General features: G+C 49.5%; 1 protein-coding gene across 4 annotated transcripts in view; it reads left to right on the top strand.

Moving 5' to 3' along the window:
- Positions 1–20,703, top strand: part of GPATCH2 (G-patch domain containing 2) — a 291,695-nt gene that overhangs the window by 64,628 nt on the left and 206,364 nt on the right. For all 4 annotated transcript variants that reach the window (XM_063919113.1, XM_063919114.1, XM_063919116.1 and 1 more), the window contains exon 5: positions 5,126–5,205. In XM_063919113.1, coding sequence (XP_063775183.1) covers positions 5,126–5,205 — 80 coding nt within the window. The remainder of the gene's footprint in view (positions 1–5,125; positions 5,206–20,703) is intronic.

Raw genomic sequence — 20,703 nt, 5'->3', positions numbered from 1 at the left:
TACCCTGCTCCTGCTCTCCTGTGTGTGACGTCAGCCCTGTACTACCCTGCTCCTGCTCTCCTGTGTGTGACGTCAGCCCTGTACTACCCTGCTCCTGCTCTCCTGTGTGTGACGTCAGCCCTGTACTACCCTGCTCCTGCTCTCCTGTGTGTGACGTCATCCCTGTACTACCCTGCTCCTGCTCTCCTCTGCGTGACGTCAGCCCTGTACTACCCTGCTCCTGCTCTCCTGTATGTGACGTCAGCCCTGTACTACCCTGCTCCTGCTCTCCTGTGTGTGACGTCATCCCTGTACTACCCTGCTCCTGCTCTCCTCTGCGTGACGTCATCCCTGTACTACCCTGCTCCTGCTCTCCTGTGCGTGACGTCAGCCCTGTACTACCCTGCTCCTGCTCTCCTGTGTGTGACGTCAGCCCTGTACTACCCTGCTCCTGCTCTCCTCTGCGTGACGTCAGCCCTGTACTACCCTGCTCCTGCTCTCCTGTATGTGACGTCAGCCCTGTACTACCCTGCTCCTGCTCTCCTGTGTGTGACGTCATCCCTGTACTACCCTGCTCCTGCTCTCCTCTGCGTGACGTCATCCCTGTACTACCCTGCTCCTGCTCTCCTGTGCGTGACGTCAGCCCTGTACTACCCTGCTCCTGCTCTCCTGTGTGTGACGTCAGCCCTGTACTACCCTGCTCCTGCTCTCCTGTATGTGACGTCAGCCCTGTACTACCCTGCTCCTGCTCTCCTGTGTGTGACGTCAGCCCTGTACTACACTGCTCCTGCTCTCCTCTGCGTGACGTCAGCCCTGTACTACCCTGCTCCTGCTCTCCTGTGCGTGACGTCAGCCCTGTACTACACTGCTCCTGCTCTCCTGTGCGTGACGTCAGCCCTGTACTACCCTGCTCCTGCTCTCCTGTGTGTGACATCAGCCCTGTACTACCCTGCTCCTGCTCTCCTGTGTGTGACGTCAGCCCTGTACTACCCTGCTCCTGCTCTCCTCTGCGTGACGTCAGCCCTGTACTACCCTGCTCCTGCTCTCCTCTGCGTGACGTCAGCCCTGTACTACCCTGCTCCTGCTCTCCTGTATGTGACGTCAGCCCTGTACTACCCTGCTCCTGCTCTCCTGTGTGTGACGTCAGCCCCGTACTACCCTGCTCCTGCTCTCCTGTATGTGACGTCAGCCCTGTACTACCCTGCTCCTGCTCTCCTGTGTGTGACGTCAGCCCTGTACTACCCTGCTCCTGCTCTCCTGTGTGTGACGTCAGCCCTGTACTACACTGCTCCTGCTCTCCTGTGTGTGACGTCAGCCCTGTATTACCCTGCTCCTGCTCTCCTGTGTGTGACGTCAGCCCTGTACTACCCTGCTCCTGCTCTCCTGTGTGTGACGTCAGCCCTGTACTACCCTGCTCCTGCTCTCCTGTGCGTGACGTCAGCCCTGTACTACCCTGCTCCTGCTCTCCTGTGTGTGACGTCAGCCCTGTACTACCCTGCTCCTGCTCTCCTGTGTGTGACGTCAGCCCTGTACTACCCTGCTCCTGCTCTCCTGTGTGTGACGTCAGCCCTGTACTACCCTGCTCCTGCTCTCCTGTGTGTGACGTCAGCCCTGTACTACACTGCTCCTGCTCTCCTGTGTGTGACGTCAGCCCTGTACTACCCTGCTCCTGCTCTCCTGTGTGTGACGTCAGCCCTGTACTACCCTGCTCCTGCTCTCCTGTGTGTGACGTCAGCCCTGTACTACCCTGCTCCTGCTCTCCTGTGCGTGACGTCAGCCCTGTACTACCCTGCTCCTGCTCTCCTGTGCGTGACGTCAGCCCTGTACTTCCCTGCTCCTGCTCTCCTGTGTGTGACGTCAGCCCCGTACTACCCTGCTCCTGCTCTCCTGTGTGTGACGTCAGCCCTGTACTACACTGCTCCTGCTCTCCTGTGTGTGACGTCAGCCCTGTACTACACTGCTCCTGCTCTCCTGTGTGTGACGTCAGCCCTGTACTACCCTGCTCCTGCTCTCCTGTGCGTGACGTCAGCCCTGTACTACCCTGCTCCTGCTCTCCTGTGTGTGACGTCAGCCCTGTACTACCCTGCTCCTGCTCTCCTATGTGTGACTTCAGCCCTGTACTACCCTGCTCCTGCTCTCCTGTGTGTGACTTCAGCCCTGTACTACCCTGCTCCTGCTCTCCTGTGTGTGACGTCAGCCCTGTACTACACTGCTCCTGCTCTCCTGTGTGTGACGTCAGCCCTGTACTACACTGCTCCTGCTCTCCTGTGCGTGACGTCAGCCCTGTACTACCCTGCTCCTGCTCTCCTGTGTGTGACGTCAGCCCTGTACTACACTGCTCCTGCTCTCCTGTGCGTGACGTCAGCCCTGTACTACCCTGCTCCTGCTCTCCTGTGTGTGACGTCAGCCCTGTACTACCCTGCTCCTGCTCTCCTGTGTGTGACGTCAGCCCTGTACTACCCTGCTCCTGCTCTCCTCTGCGTGACGTCAGCCCTGTACTACCCTGCTCCTGCTCTCCAGTGCGTGACGTCAGCCCTGTACTACCCTGCTCCTGCTCTCCTGTGCGTGACGTCAGCCCTGTACTACCCTGCTCCTGCTCTCCTGTGTGTGACGTCAGCCCTGTACTACCCTGCTCCTGCTCTCCTCTGCGTGACGTCAGCCCTGTACTAACCTGCTCCTGCTCTCCTCTGCGTGACGTCAGCCCTGTACTACCCTGCTCCTGCTCTCCTGTGTGTGACGTCAGCCCTGTACTACCCTGCTCCTGCTCTCCTGTGTGTGACGTCAGCCCTGTACTACCCTGCTCCTGCTCTCCTGTGTGTGACGTCAGCCCTGTACTACCCTGCTCCTGCTCTCCTCTGCGTGACGTCATCCCTGTACTACCCTGCTCCTGCTCTCCTGTGTGTGACGTCAGCCCTGTACTACCCTGCTCCTGCTCTCCTGTGTGTGACGTCAGCCCTGTACTACCCTGCTCCTGCTTTCCTGTGTGTGACGTCAGCCCTGTACTACCCTGCTCCTGCTCTCCTGTGTGTGACGTCAGCCCTGTACTACCCTGCTCCTGCTCTCCTGTGTGTGACGTCAGCCCTGTACTACCCTGCTCCTGCTCTCCTGTGTGTGACGTCAGCCCTGTACTACCCTGCTCCTGCTCTCCTGTGTGTGACGTCAGCCCTGTACTACACTGCTCCTGCTCTCCTGTGTGTGACGTCAGCCCTGTACTACCCTGCTCCTGCTCTCCTGTGTGTGACGTCAGCCCTGTACTACCCTGCTCCTGCTCTCCTGTGTGTGACGTCAGCCCTGTACTACCCTGCTCCTGCTCTCCTGTGCGTGACGTCAGCCCTGTACTTCCCTGCTCCTGCTCTCCTGTGTGTGACGTCAGCCCCGTACTACCCTGCTCCTGCTCTCCTGTGTGTGACGTCAGCCCTGTACTACACTGCTCCTGCTCTCCTGTGTGTGACGTCAGCCCTGTACTACACTGCTCCTGCTCTCCTGTGTGTGACGTCAGCCCTGTACTACACTGCTCCTGCTCTCCTGTGTGTGACGTCAGCCCTGTACTACACTGCTCCTGCTCTCCTGTGTGTGACGTCAGCCCTGTACTACCCTGCTCCTGCTCTCCTGTGTGTGACGTCAGCCCTGTACTACCCTGCTCCTGCTCTCCTGTGTGTGACGTCATCCCTGTACTACCCTGCTCCTGCTCTCCTGTGCGTGACGTCAGCCCTGTACTACCCTGCTCCTGCTCTCCTGTGTGTGACGTCAGCCCTGTACTACCCTGCTCCTGCTCTCCTGTGTGTGACGTCAGCCCTGTACTACCCTGCTCCTGCTCTCCTGTGCGTGACGTCAGCCCTGTACTACCCTGCTCCTGCTCTCCTGTGCGTGACGTCAGCCCTGTACTACCCTGCTCCTGCTCTCCTGTGTGTGACGTCAGCCCTGTACTACCCTGCTCCTGCTCTCCTGTGTGTGACCTCAGCCCTGTACTACACTGCTCCTGCTCTCCTGTATGTGACGTCAGCCCTGTACTACCCTGCTCCTGCTCTCCTGTGCGTGACGTCAGCCCTGTACTACCCTGCTCCTGCTCTCCTGTGTGTGACGTCAGCCCTGTACTACACTGCTCCTGCTCTCCTGTGTGTGACGTCAGCCCTGTACTACACTGCTCCTGCTCTCCTGTGTGTGACGTCAGCCCTGTACTACCCTGCTCCTGCTCTCCTGTGTGTGACGTCAGCCCTGTACTACCCTGCTCCTGCTCTCCTGTGCGTGACGTCAGCCCTGTACTACACTGCTCCTGCTCTCCTGTGTGTGACGTCAGCTCTGTACTACACTGCTCCTGCTCTCCTGTGTGTGACGTCAGCTCTGTACTACCCTGCTCCTGCTCTCCTGTGTGTGACGTCAGCCCTGTACTACCCTGCTCCTGCTCTCCTGTGTGTGACGTCAGCCCTGTACTACCCTGCTCCTGCTCTCTTCTGCGTGACGTCAGCCCTGTACTACCCTGCTCCTGCTCTCCTGTGTGTGACGTCAGCCCTGTACTACCCTGCTCCTGCTCTCCTGTGTGTGACGTCAGCCCTGTACTACCCTGCTCCTGCTCTCCTGTGTGTGACGTCAGCCCTGTACTACCCTGCTCCTGCTCTCTTCTGCGTGACGTCAGCCCTGTACTACCCTGCTCCTGCTCTCCTGTGCGTGACGTCAGCCCTGTACTACCCTGCTCCTGCTCTCCTGTGTGTGACGTCAGCCCTGTACTACCCTGCTCCTGCTCTCCTGTGTGACGTCAGCCCTGTACTACCCTGCTCCTGCTCTCCTGTGTGTGACGTCAGCCCTGTACTACCCTGCTCCTGCTCTCATGTGTGACGTCAGCCCTGTACTACACTGCTCCTGCTCTCCTGTATGTGACGTCAGCCCTGTACTACCCTGCTCCTGCTCTCCTGTGTGTGACGTCAGCCCTGTACTACCCTGCTCTCCTGTGCGTGACGTCAGCCCTGTACTACCCTGCTCCTGCTCTCCTGTCCGTGACGTGTCCATTCTTCATGATAGCTACTATAACTCCTGCTTATTGTACCGTTTGATTTAATAATACAGATATCTTGTAAATTGTCTCTTTAACTAAACATGAACATGCAGATTACACGTGTACAGTATGCTGACATCATTTTTCTGTGTGTAGGTTTCCAGGCGAGACTGAGTCATCTACAAGCCCTGCAAGCAAGAAGCCTGCGGAAATCGTCATTAAACCCGAGTCCTCTGGTATGTATCCCTGATCTGTGTGTAGCGTCTGCTGCATCGTTACTAACCCGTGCTGGGTGTCTCCGCAGCGTGCACTAGGCCTGGTGTCTGCTGCAACGTTACTAACCCATGCTGGGTGTCTCCGCAGCGTGCACTAGGCCTGGTGTCTGCTGCAACGTTACTAACCCATGCTGGGTGTCTCCGCAGCGTGCACTAGGCCTGGTGTCTGCTGCAACGTTACTAACCCATGCTGGGTGTCTCCGCAGCGTGCACTAGGCCTGGTGTCTGCTGGGATAGATGCTACGGATAGTCCATGGACCTATCTGAGATAGCCAGGAAGCAATTGTAATGTAATGCAATGTATTACAGTCTTGTTAAGGTGTGTGTGATTTTGCTAGGATCCCCTTTGTGTCCGCAGTCTAACTCTCTAGCTCAGCCAGTGCATTTCACCTATGAAGTGGGTGCAGAGAAGACCCCAGGTATGAGCACATGGATGTTGTGGAATGCAATGTTTCTTGTATGATGGTCAGTGAGGACAGGGCTGCATGTGACAGAGGCAGTGACATGATGTGAGGAGGGGAATGGAAGCAGCAGGAAGCCACAGACAGAGTTATATAGTGGAGGAGCAGGGTCCTCAGCAGCACAGAGTATATCAGGAGATGAGTGATAGTGAGGACAGGGCTGCATGTGACAGGGGCAGTGACATGATGTGAGGAGGGGAATGGAGGCAGCAGGAAGCCACAGACTGAGAGTTATATAGTGGGAGGAGCAGGATCCCCAGCAGCACAGAGTATATCAGGAGATGAGTGATGTGTCAGTGAGGACAGGGCTGCATGTGACAGGGGCAGTGACATGATGTGAGGAGGAGAATGGAGGCAGCAGGAAGCCACAGACTGAGAGTTATATAGTGGCGGGAGCAGGGACCCCAGCAGCACAGAGTATATCAGGAGATGAGTGATGTGTCAGTGAGGACAGGGCTGCATGTGACAGGGACAGTGACATGATGTGAGGAGGGGAATGGAGGCAGCAGGAAGCCACAGACTGAGATATATAGGGGTTCCCCAGCAGCACAGAGTATATCAGGAAATGTGTACACTGTATTAGAAGTACAGTTGGAGCAATAACATTGGGCACCTTCAGTTTATCTTTGGACCAATATTACATTACATTTTCCTTAATCTTATCAGTGTGATATAACGTGCCCAAAGTTGTCAAGCTAAAGCAGAAACATGGAAACTGCAGGTAAATAACTGGTATTGTGTATTGGGCCCTACACACAGCGCAATGTGCCGCTGAGGTGCCCGACGGCCTATACGGCCGACGGGGACCCTTTGGCGGGGGGAGGAGTGAAGTTTCTTCACACCCCTTCCCCCCGGTCACTTGTCCCCATAGCCCTGCATGCTAATATGGACGAGATTGTCCATATTGGCATGCATGTAAAAGCAACCCATCACGACCGTGGGGCCGCTCATCGTTCATCGTTGGTGCCTACACACTAATGAATGAGATGGTTCATATCTTAGTGTTATCGCTTAGTGTGTAGAGCCCTTTAGTGTGACGCAGATCAGGTGTGCTTTACTCCCATTGTACATATAGGGGGAAGGTTTATAAAAACTGTTCTGCAGATGGTTTTGTCAGGAGCAATGAACAAGATGTTGGTTGTAATCTTCTAACCTCTGCATCTCTGTTGCTGGATAACGTCCGATTGCTTATTTCCGAGTTATGACTTCCTAAATGATCGTCTTTCTGTTCATTTAGAACATGTCTCAGTGTTTTCCTATATATATATATATATATATATATATATATATATATATATATAGTAGTAGTAGTTCCAGTTTCCTGGGGGGCACTCTCCTTTGAACATCATCACATGAAACTTCTTAATCCATAATAGGCTTTATTTGGTCACACAATTGGCTTTATTAAGTCGACGTTTCGGCTCTATAAGTGGAGCCTTTCTCAAGACAAGCCTTGCATATAATTTTATATTGAAATAGTCACAACTAGAGTAAATGTAACTCAACAAGATAGCAACAATACAGCACTGAAGGTGGATTCGCAGTCACTCCAATGTATTTTAACTTCACACAATAGAAATATCCTGGATAACTATCCAAATAGTGGCACCTTGCTCAGTGGAGCCTCCCTGGGGATCACGAATCAACATCCAGTCAGTGCGGCTGGATGTTGATTCGTGATCCCCAGGGAGGCTCCACATGTGACAGGAGACGGTAACGCCACTTGTTTTGATAAGCGTGTGAGCGCCTTATCTACCCTAGGGGGTGTTTCCCAACGAGCCCTAACCTCTGGTGGGAAGGGATATAGTGCCAATAATTTTTTAGAAATTAGCAGTTTTTTGTCGGGGGTAACCCACGCTTCATCACACACTTCATTCAATTGCTCTGATTCAGGAAAAACTACGGGTAGTTTTTTCACACCCCACATAATACCCCTTTTCGTGGTACTTGCAGTATCAGAGATGTGCAAAACCTCCTTCATTGCCGTGATCATGTAACGTGTGGGCCTACTGGAAAATACGTTTGTTTCTTCACCGTCGACACTGGAGTCAGTGTCTGGGTCCGTGTCGACCCACTGAGGTAACGGGCGTTTTATAGCCCCTGACGGTGTTTGAGACGCCTGGACAGGCACTAACTGAGCTGCCGGCTGTCTCATGTCGTCAACAGTTTTTTGTAACGTGCCGACACTGTCACGTAATTCCTTAATTACGGCCATCCATTCAGGTGTCGACTCCCTAGGGGGTGACATCACCATTATAGGCAATTGCTCCGCCTCCACATCATTTTCCTCCTCATACATGTCGACACACACGTACCGACACCCAGCACACACACAGGGAATGCTCTGATAGAGGACAGGACCCCACTTAGCCCCTTGGGGAGACAGAGGGAGAGTTTGCCAGCACACACCAGAGCGCTATATATGTATAGGGACAACCTTACAATAAGTGTCTATCCCTTATAGCTGCTTATATCTGTTATTTTGCCAAATAAGTGCCCCCCTCTCTTTTTTACCCTGTTTCTGTAGTGCAGGATGCAGGGGAGATTCTGGGAGCCTTCCTACCAGCGGAGCTGTGTGGGAAAAATGGCGCTGTGTGCTGAGGAGATAGGCCCCGCCCCCTTCACGGCGGGCTCTTCTCCCGCTTTTTTCTGGAAAACTGGCAGGGGTTAAATACATCCATATAGCCCAGGAGCTATATGTGATGTATTTTTTGCCAAATAAGGTAAATTCATTGCTTCCCAGGGCGCCCCCCCCAGCGCCCTGCACCCTCAGTGACCAAAGTGTGAAGTGTGCTGAGAGCAATGGCGCACAGCTGCAGTGCTGTGCGCTACCTTATGAAGACAGGAAAGTCTTCTGCCGCCGATTTATGGACCTCTTCTTGCTTCAGCATCTGTAAGGGGGCCGGCGGCGCGGCTCCGGGACCCATCCATGGCTGGGCCTGTGATCGTCCCTCTGGAGCTAATGTCCAGTAGCCAAGAAGCCCAATCCACTCTGCACGCAGGTGAGTTCGCTTCTTCTCCCCTTAGTCCCACGCTGCAGTGAGCCTGTTGCCAGCAGGACTCACTGAAAATGAAAAAAAACCTAAGTATACTTTTACTTCTAAGCAGCTCAGGAGAGCCACCTAGATTGCACCCTTCTCGGCCGGGCACAAAGATCTAACTGAGGCTTGGAGGAGGGTCATAGGGGGAGGAGCCAGTGCACACCACCTAGGTCCAAAAGCTTTTACTTTTTGTGCCCTGTCTCCTGCGGAGCCGCTATTCCCCATGGTCCTGACGGAGTCCCCAGCATCCACTACGGACTACGAGAAATAGATTTATCGGTGAGTAAAATCTTATTTTTTTTTAAATACATAAACAGTAAAAGGTTAAAAAAGGAGAACATAGGTCCATTAAAAGATGACTTTGGAGTATTGTTAAATGATGACGAATCAAAAGCAGAAATACTGAACAATTTTTTCATCAGTGTTCACCAGAGAAGAACTGAAGGTGGGAGTAATGCATAGCGATAGTGACAGTAGGGATTCGTGGTTAGATACTTGTTTAAGTGAAGTAGTAGTCAGGGAGAGATTACGCAAAATAAAGATTAATAAATCACCTGGCCCAGACAGACTTCATCTGAGGGTTCTTATGGAGCTTAGGTCACAACTATCAAGACCCCTATACTTGATTTTCAATAGTTCAATTAAATCTGGCATAGTACCGAAGGATTGGCGTATAGCAGAGGTAGTGCCATTATTTAAAAAGGGATCCAAAAATCATCCGGGTAGCTACAGGCCGGTTAGTTTGACATCTATAGTGGGGAAAATATTGGAAGGAATTCTAAGAGATAGCATACAGGAGTGTATGCAGACCACTAAGATTATTAGCAGGAATCAGCATGGGTTTGTGAGGGACGGATTATGTCAAACTAACTTAGTTAACTTCTACGAGGAAGTGAGCGACAATCTTGACCATGGAAAAGCAGTGGATGTGGTCTACTTAGATTTTGCAAAAGCCTTCGTTACATTTCCTCACAGGAGACTAATCAGCAAATTAAAAGAGCTTGGCCTAGGAAAAACTGTTTGTACATGGATAAGTAACTGGCTGGACAACAGGGTACAGCGAGTAGTGGTCAATGGGAAGTCCTCAAGCTGGACACCAGTAGTCAGCGGAATACCACAGAGGTCTGTACTCGGGCCACTACTGTTCAACATATTTATCAATAACCTAGAAATAGGCCTGGAAAGCACAGTGTCAATCTTTGCAGATGATACTAAACTTTGTAGGATAATTAATTTGGAAATAGATGTGGAGTCCTTGCAGAATGACTTATCTAAACTTCTAAACTTAAATCTGGGCGTCTAAATGGAAAATGAGGTTCAATACAGACAAATGCAAGGTTATGCATTTTGGGACTAAAAACAAACTTGCATCCTGCATATTAAATGGGGAACGCCTAGGGGAAACAGTTGGAAAAAGATTTGGGGGTTTTCATTGATAATAGGCTTAATAACCGTACACAATGTCAAAACACAGTAAAGAAGGCAAGTAAGGTGCTAGCGTGCATAAAAAGGGGAATTGAGACAAGGGACTCGGATGTAATCATGTCGCTGTATAAAGCATTGGTACGTCCGCACCTGGAATATTGTGTTCAGTTTTGGGCTCCATTGTATAAAAAAGACATCAGTGAACTCGAAAGGGTTCAAAGGCGAGCTACTAAATTGATTAAAGGCCTAGAGGAACTGGATTACGAGGAAAGGCTTACTAGGTTGAACATGTATACACTGGAAAAGAGGCGTATAAGAGGAGACATTATTAATATCTTCAAATATGTAAAGGGACATTACAAGGCGTTATCAGAGGAATTATTTATTAAAAGAACTCTGTTTAGGACACGTGGGCACTCACTGAGGCTGGAGGAGAGAAAATTCCGTACGCAACGGAGTAAAGGGTTCTTCACTGTTAGGGCAATAAGGATTTGGAATTCCTTGTCAGGGAAGGTGGTAATGGCGGACTCTATAAATGCATGTAAAAGGGGATTGGATGAATTTCTGATTGAAAAGGATATCCAAGGTTACAACATTTAAAATACTGACGTTGTTAATCCGGGTGTAACATGACTTATAGTTGTTTACTAGTCATAAAACATTCTTCAGCAGGTACATTATAATCAACTCACCTTAATACAAAATGCAGGTTGAACGCGATGGACGTTATGCCTCTTTTTAACCTCAATTACTATGTGTGTATATGTGTGTGTGTGTGTGTGTGTATGTGTGTGTGTGTATATATATATATATATATATATATATATATATATATATATATATATATATATATATATATATATATATATATATATATATATATATACATACACACATACACACACATTCCCGGAGATGCGGCACTCTGGTTCACTTTAGAAAGTACGAAGCGGGTGTGGACTCCCAATTGTAGATCAACGTTTCAATATTTAATAGGATAATCGGATCCTGATGACAATATAAATAAATATTGAAACGTTGATCTACAATTGGGAGTCCACACCCGCTTCGTACTTTCTAAAGTGAACCAGAGTGCCGCATCTCCGGGAATGTATTTATACTTACATGAAGGCACCGATGCAGGTGATATGATTCGTTAAGGGGAGTGCCAGACCGACAGGAGTCTTTTTTTTATATATATATATATATATATATATATATATATATATATATATATATATATATATAGTGTGTGTTGAGTATCCCATGTACGGAATATTCCGGAGTACGGAATATTCTGAAGTTATTAAAGAATATTGTATTAAATGACCTTCAGGCTGTGTGTATAAGGTGTATATGAAACATAAATGCATTCTGTGCCTAGACTTAGGTCCCATCGCCATGATATCTCATTATGGTATGCAATTATTCAAAAATACGGAAAAATCCAATATCAAAAATACTTCTGGTCCCAAGCATTTTGGATAAGGGATACTCAACCTGTATTTAAAAAACTTTTTACCATATGCATTTGTAATGGTCTTTTAACATTAGAGCTTTCATTTTTATACATTAGACATGGCCAAATCTTAAAAAGTAGTATAGATGCCATTGACAACTCCTCCTTTATCATTCGCAGCAGCGTAAGATACACTTAATGCTTTCTTCTGCTGGTCCAGACAGTAACCACCCAGCAGCTATTGCTTTCTCCTGCTTATTCACACAGTACCCACACTGCAGTTCTTGCTTTCTCCTGCTCATCCACACATTAACCACCCAGCACCTATTGCTTTCTCCTGCTCATTCACACAGTAACCACACTGCAATTATTGCTTTCTCCTGCTCATTCACACAGTAACCACTCAGCAGCAGCTATTGCTTTCTCCTGCTCATTCACACAGTAACCACTCAGCAGCAGCTATTGCTTTCTCCTGCTCATTCACACAGTAACCACCCAGCAGCTATTGCTTTCTCCTGCTGATTCACACAGTAACCACCCAGCAGCTATTGCTTTCTCCTGCTCATTCACACAGTAACCACCCAGCAGCAGCTATTGCTTTCTCCTGCTCATTCACACAGTAACCACCCAGCAGCAGCTATTGCTTTCTCCCGCTCATTCACATAGTAACCACCCAGCAGCAGCTATTGCTTTCTCCTGCTCATTCACACAGTAACCACTCAGCAGCAGCTATTGCTTTCTCCTGCTCATTCACACAGTAACCACCCAGCAGCAGCTATTGCTTTCTCCTGCTCATTCACACAGTAACCACCCAGCAGCTGCTATTGCTTTCTCCTGCTCATTCACACAGTAACCACCCAGCAGCAGCTATTGCTTTCTCCTGCTCATTCACACAGTAACCACCCAGCAGCTGCTATTGCTTTCTCCTGCTCATTCACACAGTAACCACCCAGCAGCTATTGCTTTCTCCAGCTCATTCACACAGTAACCACCCAGCAGCTATTGCTTTCTCCCGCTCATTCACACAGTACCCACGCTGCAGTTATTGCTTTCTCCTGCTCATTCACACAGTACCCATGCTGCAGTTATTGCTTTCTCTTGCTGATTCACACAGTAACCACCCAGCAGCTATTGCTTTCTCCAGCTCATTCACACAGTAACCACCCAGCAGCAGCTATTGCTTTCTCCCGCTCATTCACACCGTAACCACCCAGTAGCTATTGCTTTCTCCTGCTCATTCATACAGTAACCACCCAGCAGCAGCTATTGCATTCTCCTCATTCACACAGTAACCACCCAGCAGCTATTGCTTTCTCCTGCTCATTCACACAGTAACCACCCAGCAGCTATTGCTTTCTCCCGCTCATTCACACAGTAACCACACTACAGCTATTGCTTTCTCCTGCTCATTCATACAGTAACAACCCAGCAGCAGTTATTGCTTTCTCCCGCACATTCACACAGTAACCACACTGCAGCTATTGCTTTCTCCTGCTCATTCACACAGTAACCACCCAGCAGCTCTTGCTTTCTCCTGCTCATTCACACAGTAACCACCTAGCAGCTATTGCTTTCTCCTGCTCATTCACACAGTAACCACCCAGCAGCTATTGCTTTCTCCTGCTCATTCACACAGTAACCACCCAGCAGCTATTGCTTTCTCCTGCTCATTCACACAGTAACCACCCAGCAGCTATTGCTTTCTCCTGCTCATTCACACAGTAACCACCCAGCAGCTGTTGCTTTCTCCTCATTCACACAGCAAACACACAGCCAGTATAGTTTCTTCCTGCTTGTTCACACAGCAACTATGCTAGAGCTTATTCTCCTAAAGAGCTATCCATTTAAAAGCATTCATTCAAGAGATGCTGGCTCTTTAAGGGAAAGTCGCACTAAGAGTTGGAAACATTGTGTTACGAATTCTATTGCTTTTTGATCCACACCAGGACACAATCTACATTAAAGTTACATTGACAAGCCTTAGCTCTTTTTAATAGCCATTTGCGGCTGTTGTGTGGAACCCGGAAAACGTGTAAACAGCGGTCAGGTGTCCTGAACATGCTTTCGCTATTTAGGTGTATAGGGAAAGCGCTATCGCCATGTGTCGTAATTCTGTCGCCAATAACGGTAAGCACCGGTGATGACATCGCTGGTAATTACTGCGTGGAAGACCTGATCGGGAGCTAGTATGGTCGTGAAACGTTAGTACTGCGGATCACAAATATTTCTGCTCTGTCCAGTGGAATGCTCTGTTGTTAAGTTCAGCTCCACCAGTGTCCGCTGTGGAAAAATGCCAGGTTATGCGGGCGGCCATCTGATCAGCTGTAACACTTCCGTAAATGGGTGTGACTGTAGAAACTGCTGCTTTCTTATACGCCCTAAAAGGACATTTCTCTATCGTCCTAGTGGATGCTGGGGTTCCTGAAAGGACCATGGGGAATAGCGGCTCCGCAGGAGACAGGGCACAAAAAGTAAAGCTTTTCCAGATCAGGTGGTGTGCACTGGCTCCTCCCCCTATGACCCTCCTCCAGACTCCAGTTAGATTTTTGTGCCCGGCCGAGAAGGGTGCAATTCTAGGTGGCTCTCATAAAGAGCTGCTTAGAGAAAGTTTAGCTTAGGTTTTTTATTTTACAGTGATTCCTGCTGGCAACAGGATCACTGCAACGAGGGACTTAGGGGAGAAGAAGTGAACTCACCTGCGTGCAGGATGGATTGGCTTCTTGGCTACTGGACATCAGCTCCAGAGGGACGATCACAGGTACAGCCTGGATGGTCACCGGAGCCGCGCCGCCGGCCCCCTTGCAGATGCTGAAGTAAGAAGAGGTCCAGAATCGGCGGCTGAAGACTCCTGCAGTCTTCTAAAGGTAGCGCACAGCACTGCAGCTGTGCGCCATTTTCCTCTCAGCACACTTCACACGCAGTCACTGAGGGTGCAGGGCGCTGGGGGGGGGCGCCCTGGGAGGCAAATGAAAACCTATTAAAAGGCTAAAAATACCTCACATATAGCCCCCAGAGGCTATATGGAGATATTTAACCCCTGCCTGGATTCACAAAATAGCGGGAGACGAGCCCGCCGGAAAAGGGGCGGGGCCTATCTCCTCAGCACACGGCGCCATTTCCTCTCACAGCTCCGCTGGTCAGGACGGCTCCCAGGTCTCTCCCCTGCACTGCACTACAGAAACAGGGTAAAACAGAGAGGGGGGGCAAATTTAATGGCAATATTTTGATATATATAAAGCAGCTATAAGGGAGCACTTATTATAAGGCTATCCCTGTCATATATAGCGCTTTTTTGGTGTGTGCTGGCAGACTCTCCCTCTGTCTCCCCAAAGGGCTAGTGGGTCCTGTCTTCGTGTAGAGCATTCCCTGTGTGTCTGCTGTGTGTCGGTACGTGTGTGTCGACATGTATGAGGACGATATTGGTGTGGAGGCGGAGCAATTGCCAAATATGGGGATGTCACCTCCTAGGGGGTCGACACCAGAATGGATGCCTTTATTTGTGGAATTACGGGATAGCGTCAACTCGCTTAAGCAGTCGTTTGACGACATGAGGCGGCCGGACAATCAATTAGTGCCTGTCCAGGCGCCTCAAACACCGTCAGGGGCTGTGAAACGCCCTTTGCCTCAGTCGGTCGACACAGACCCAGACACAGGCACTGATTCCAGTGGTGACGGTGACGAATCAACCGTATTTTCCAGTAGGGCCACACGTTATATGATTTTGGCAATGAAGGAGGCGTTACATTTAGCTGATACTACAGGTACCACTAAACAGGGTATTATGTGGGGTGTGAAAAAACTACCTATAGTTTTTCCTGAATCAGAAGAATTAAATGACGTGTGTGATGAAGCGTGGGTTGCCCCTGATAAAAAGCTGATAATTTCAAAGAAATTATTGGCATTATACCCTTTCCCGCCAGAGGTTAGGGAGCGCTGGGAAACACCTCCTAGGGTGGACAAGGCGCTAACACGCTTATCTAAACAAGTGGCGTTACCCTCTCCTGAGACGGCCGCACTTAAAGATCCAGCAGATAGGAGGATGGAAAATATCCAAAAAAGTATATACACACATGCAGGTGTTATACTACGACCAGCTATAGCGACTGCCTGGATGTGCAGTGCTGGGGTAGTTTGGTCAGAGTCCCTGATTGAAAATATTGATACCCTGGACAGGGACAATATTTTACTGTCGTTAGAACAAATAAAGGATGCATTTCTTTATATGCGTGATGCACAGAGGGATATCTGCACACTGGCATCACGGGTAAGTGCTATGTCCATTTCGGCCAGAAGAGCTTTATGGACGCGACAGTGGACAGGCGATGCGGATTCAAAACGGCATATGGAAGTTTTGCCGTATAAAGGGGAGGAGTTATTTGGAGTCGGTCTATCAGATTTGGTGGCCACGGCTACAGCCGGGAAATCCACCTTTCTACCTCAAGTCACTCCCCAACAGAAAAAGGCACCGACTTTTCAACCGCAGCCCTTTCGTTCCTTTAAAAATAAGAGAGCAAAGGGCTATTCATATCTGCCACGAGGCAGAGGTCAAGGGAAGAGACAGCAACAGGCAGCTCCTTCCCAGGAACAGAAGCCCTCCCCGGCTTCTACAAAAGCCTCAGCATGACGCTGGGGCTTCTCAAGCGGACTCGGGGACGGTGGGCGGTCGTCTCAAAAATTACAGCGCGCAGTGGGCTCACTCGCAGGTAGATCCCTCGATCCTGCAGATAATATCTCAGGGGTACAGGTTGGAATTAGAGACAGATCCACCTCGCCGTTTCCTGAAGTCTGCTTTACCAACGTCCCCCTCCGAAAGTGAGACGGTTTTGGAAGCCATTCACAAGCTGTACTCTCAGCAGGTGATAGTCAAGGTACCTCTTCTACAACAAGGGAAGGGGTATTATTCCACTCTATTTGTGGTACCGAAGCCGGATGGCTCGGTAAGGCCTATTCTAAATCTGAAGTCCTTGAACCTGTACATAAAGAAGTTCAAGTTCAAGATGGAGTCACTCAGAGCAGTGATAGCGAACCTGGAAGAAGGGGACTTTATGGTATCCTTGGACATCAAGGATGCGTATCTCCACGTTCCAATTTACCCCTCACACCAGGGGTACCTCAGGTTCGTTGTACAAAACTGTCACTATCAGTTTCAGACGCTGCCGTTCGGATTGTCCACGGCACCTCGGGTCTTTACAAAGGTAATGGCCGAGATGATGATTCTTCTTCGAAGAAAAGGCGTATTAATTATCCCATACTTGGACGATCTCCTAATAAGGGCAAGGTCCAGAGAACAGCTAGAGATGGGATTAGCACTATCTCAAGAGGTGCTAAAGCAGCACGGATGGATTCTGAATATTCCAAAATCCCAATTAATGCCGACAACTCGTCTGCTGTTCCTAGGGATGATTCTGGACACGGTTCAAAAAAAGGTTTTTCTTCCCGAGGAAAAAGCCAAGGAGTTATCCGACCTGGTCAGGAACCTCCTAAAACCAGGAAAGGTGTCTGACTGTCTGTGCATCAATGCACAAGAGTCCTGGGAAAAATGGTGGCTTCTTACGAAGCAATTCCATTCGGCAGATTCCATGCAAGAATTTTCCAAAGGGATCTGTTGGACAAATGGTCAGGGTCGCATCTTCAGATGCACCTGCGGATAACCCTGTCTCCAAGGACAAGGGTATCTCTTCTGTGGTGGTTGCAGAGGGCTCATCTATTGGAGGGCCGCAGATTCGGCATACAGGATTGGATCCTGGTGACCACGGACGCCAGCCTGAGAGGCTGGGGAGCAGTCACACAAGGAAGAAACTTCCAGGGAGTGTGGTCGAGCCTGGAAAAGTCTCTTCACATAAACATTCTGGAACTAAGAGCAATCTACAATGCTCTAAGCCAGGCGGAACCTCTGCTTCAAGGAAGACCGGTGTTGATCCAGTCGGACAACATCACGGCAGTCGCCCATGTAAACAGACAGGGCGGCACAAGAAGCAGGAGTGCAATGGCAGAAGCTGCCAGGATCCTTCGCTGGGCGGAGAATCACGTGATAGCACTGTCAGCAGTGTTCATCCCGGGCGTGGACAACTGGGAAGCAGACTTCCTCAGCAGACACGATCTTCACCCGGGAGAGTGGGGACTTCATCCAGAAGTTTTCCACATGCTAATAAACCGTTGGGAAAGACCAATGGTGGACATGATGGCGTCTCGCCTCAACAAAAAACTGGACAGGTATTGCGCCAGGTCAAGAGATCCGCAGGCAATAGCTGTGGACGCGCTGGTAACACCTTGGGTGTACCAGTCGGTGTATGTGTTTCCTCCTCTGCCTCTCATACCAAAGGTATTGAGAATCATACGGCAAAGCGGAGTAAGAACGATACTAGTGGCTCCGGATTGGCCAAGAAGGTCTTGGTACCCGGAACTTCAAGAGATGGTCACGGACGATCCGTGGCCTCTACCTCTGAGAAGGGACCTGCTTCAACAGGGTCCCTGCCTCTTTCAAGACTTACCGCGGCTGCGTTTGACGGCATGGCGGTTGAACGCCAGATCCTAAAAGGAAAAGGCATTCCAGAAGAAGTCATTCCTACCTTGATTAAGGCAAGAAAGGAAGTCACCGCGAAGCATTATCACCGCATTTGGCGGAAATATGTTGCGTGGTGCGAGGATCGGAGTGCTCCGACGGAGGAATTTCAACTGGGTCGTTTCCTACATTTCCTGCAATCAGGATTGTCTATGGGTCTCAAATTGGGATCTATTAAGGTTCAAATTTCGGCCCTGTCAATATTCTTCCAAAAAGAATTGGCCTCAGTCCCTGAGGTCCAGACTTTTGTCAAAGGAGTACTGCATATACAGCCTCCTGTGGTGCCTCCGGTGGCACCGTGGGATCTAAATGTAGTTTTAGATTTCCTCAAATCCCATTGGTTTGAACCACTAAAAAATGTGGATTTGAAATATCTCACATGGAAAGTGACTATGTTACTGGCCCTGGCTTCCGCCAGGAGAGTATCTGAACTGGCGGCTTTATCTTATAAAAGCCCTTATTTAATTTTCCATTCGGATAGGGCAGAGCTGCGGACGCGTCCGCATTTTCTCCCTAAGGTGGTATCAGCGTTTCACCTGAACCAGCCTATTGTAGTGCCTGCGGCTACAAGCGACTTGGAGGACTCCAAGTTGTTGGACGTTGTCAGAGCTTTAAAAATATACATTTCAAGGACGGCTGGAGTCAGAAAATCTGACTCGCTGTTTATACTGTATGCACCCAACAAGTTGGGTGCGCCTGCTTCTAAGCAGTCGATTGCTCGTTGGATTTGTAACACAATTCAACTTGCACATTCTGTGGCAGGCCTGCCACAGCCTAAATCTGTTAAGGCCCATTCCACAAGGAAGGTGGGCTCATCTTGGGCGGCTGCCCGAGGGGTCTCGGCATTACAACTCTGCCGAGCAGCTACGTGGTCAGGGGAGAACACGTTTGTAAAATTCTACAAATTTGATACCCTGGCAAAAGAGGACCTGGAGTTCTCTCATTCGGTGCTGCAGAGTCATCCGCACTCTCCCGCCCGTTTGGGAGCTTTGGTATAATCCCCATGGTCCTTTCAGGAACCCCAGCATCCACTAGGACGATAGAGAAAATAAGAATTTACTTACCGATAATTCTATTTCTCGGAGTCCGTAGTGGATGCTGGGCGCCCATCCCAAGTGCGGATTATCTGCAATACTTGTACATAGTTATTGTTAACTAATTCGGGTTATTGTTTAGGGAGCCATCTTTCAGAGGCTCCTCTGTTATCATACTGTTAACTGGGTTTAGATCACAAGTTGTACGGTGTGATTGGTGTGGCTGGTATGAGTCTTACCCGGGATTCAAAATCCTCCCTTATTGTGTACGCTCGTCCGGGCACAGTACCTAACTGGAGTCTGGAGGAGGGTCATAGGGGGAGGAGCCAGTGCACACCACCTGATCTGGAAAAGCTTTACTTTTTGTGCCCTGTCTCCTGCGGAGCCGCTATTCCCCATGGTCCTTTCAGGAACCCCAGCATCCACTACGGACTCCGAGAAATAGAATTATCGGTAAGTAAATTCTTATTTTTGCCCAAGTAAATTATCTCATTATGTTGTATTTTTCCGGGCAGTTTGGTTACTGTGTGCGCTATCCCAATGCCGCCTGTATAGCTCAGCCATTTCCGAATTTCCTTTATATTGTTTTAGTTTATGGAAGAAGCCAATTGCTCTGTACCCAGTATTGTGATCTGTTCTACATAAGGGGATTGTGCCCTTTTATAGAACGTCATTGTAATTGTCACCCCAAAAATAAGGCAAACATTGGCTGGTTAGTTTGGGTATTCCAGTGGCGGAGGTGATCGGAGAGGGATCCCTATTTGCTACACTGTGGGAACAACTTGGATTTATGTAAATAAAGGGAACCGACCCTATTCTGTAATGAGCCATTACAAGTTCCCCTTATAAAGGACTGGCTATAACGGATGTGTTTTTACAGTGCACCTGTAACTTCCCTGCAGTGGAGGTAATTTACGAAGCACTCAGCGTCCACTGAGAAGGGCGGAGTCGCTGCAGTCCGCCATGCTGTGCGTGTTGTACAGAAGAGGTGTTACATGGAATATTGGAGCAGCTGGATGTTGGAGATGAGGGGGCACTAGCGATGTACCGGGCTACGGTGAGAGGTGCGCCTTGTACTGCAGCGCAGGATGTAGATTGCCCTTTGCAGAGCGGGCTGTTATTGTAATGAGAGAAATAGCGCGCACAGGGTGTTAAGGGAGCGCTTCCATTTCCAAGCTGCAGAAACGCTCTGTGTCAGATCAGAGGTGGCGGCCTTCAGGCTCCTCCCATAGATTGATGTGACGTGTTTTGCGCCTCCATGTTGCACTTTGGCAGAACATCAGATATACAGTTGTACCCGGAACAATGTAGTAAATTGGTTTCTGTGTATAAAACATACATCTGCGTAATACGTAGGTTTTTGTTTTTGTTTTTTTAAAAATGAGAAATATAATTTTAAATTATTGAGTGGTGCGTGATGCAGACAGAGTTAAATCATTTCAAATAGACATTACTAAATAAATATCTGTGGGTGCTT

The sequence above is a fragment of the Pseudophryne corroboree genome, chromosome 4 (assembly GCF_028390025.1).
Source record: "Pseudophryne corroboree isolate aPseCor3 chromosome 4, aPseCor3.hap2, whole genome shotgun sequence".
In the NCBI taxonomy this organism is placed as follows: domain Eukaryota; kingdom Metazoa; phylum Chordata; class Amphibia; order Anura; family Myobatrachidae; genus Pseudophryne; species Pseudophryne corroboree.
The sequence above is the reverse complement of the archived record's forward strand: the minus strand, read 5'-3'. Positions and strand labels throughout refer to the sequence as shown.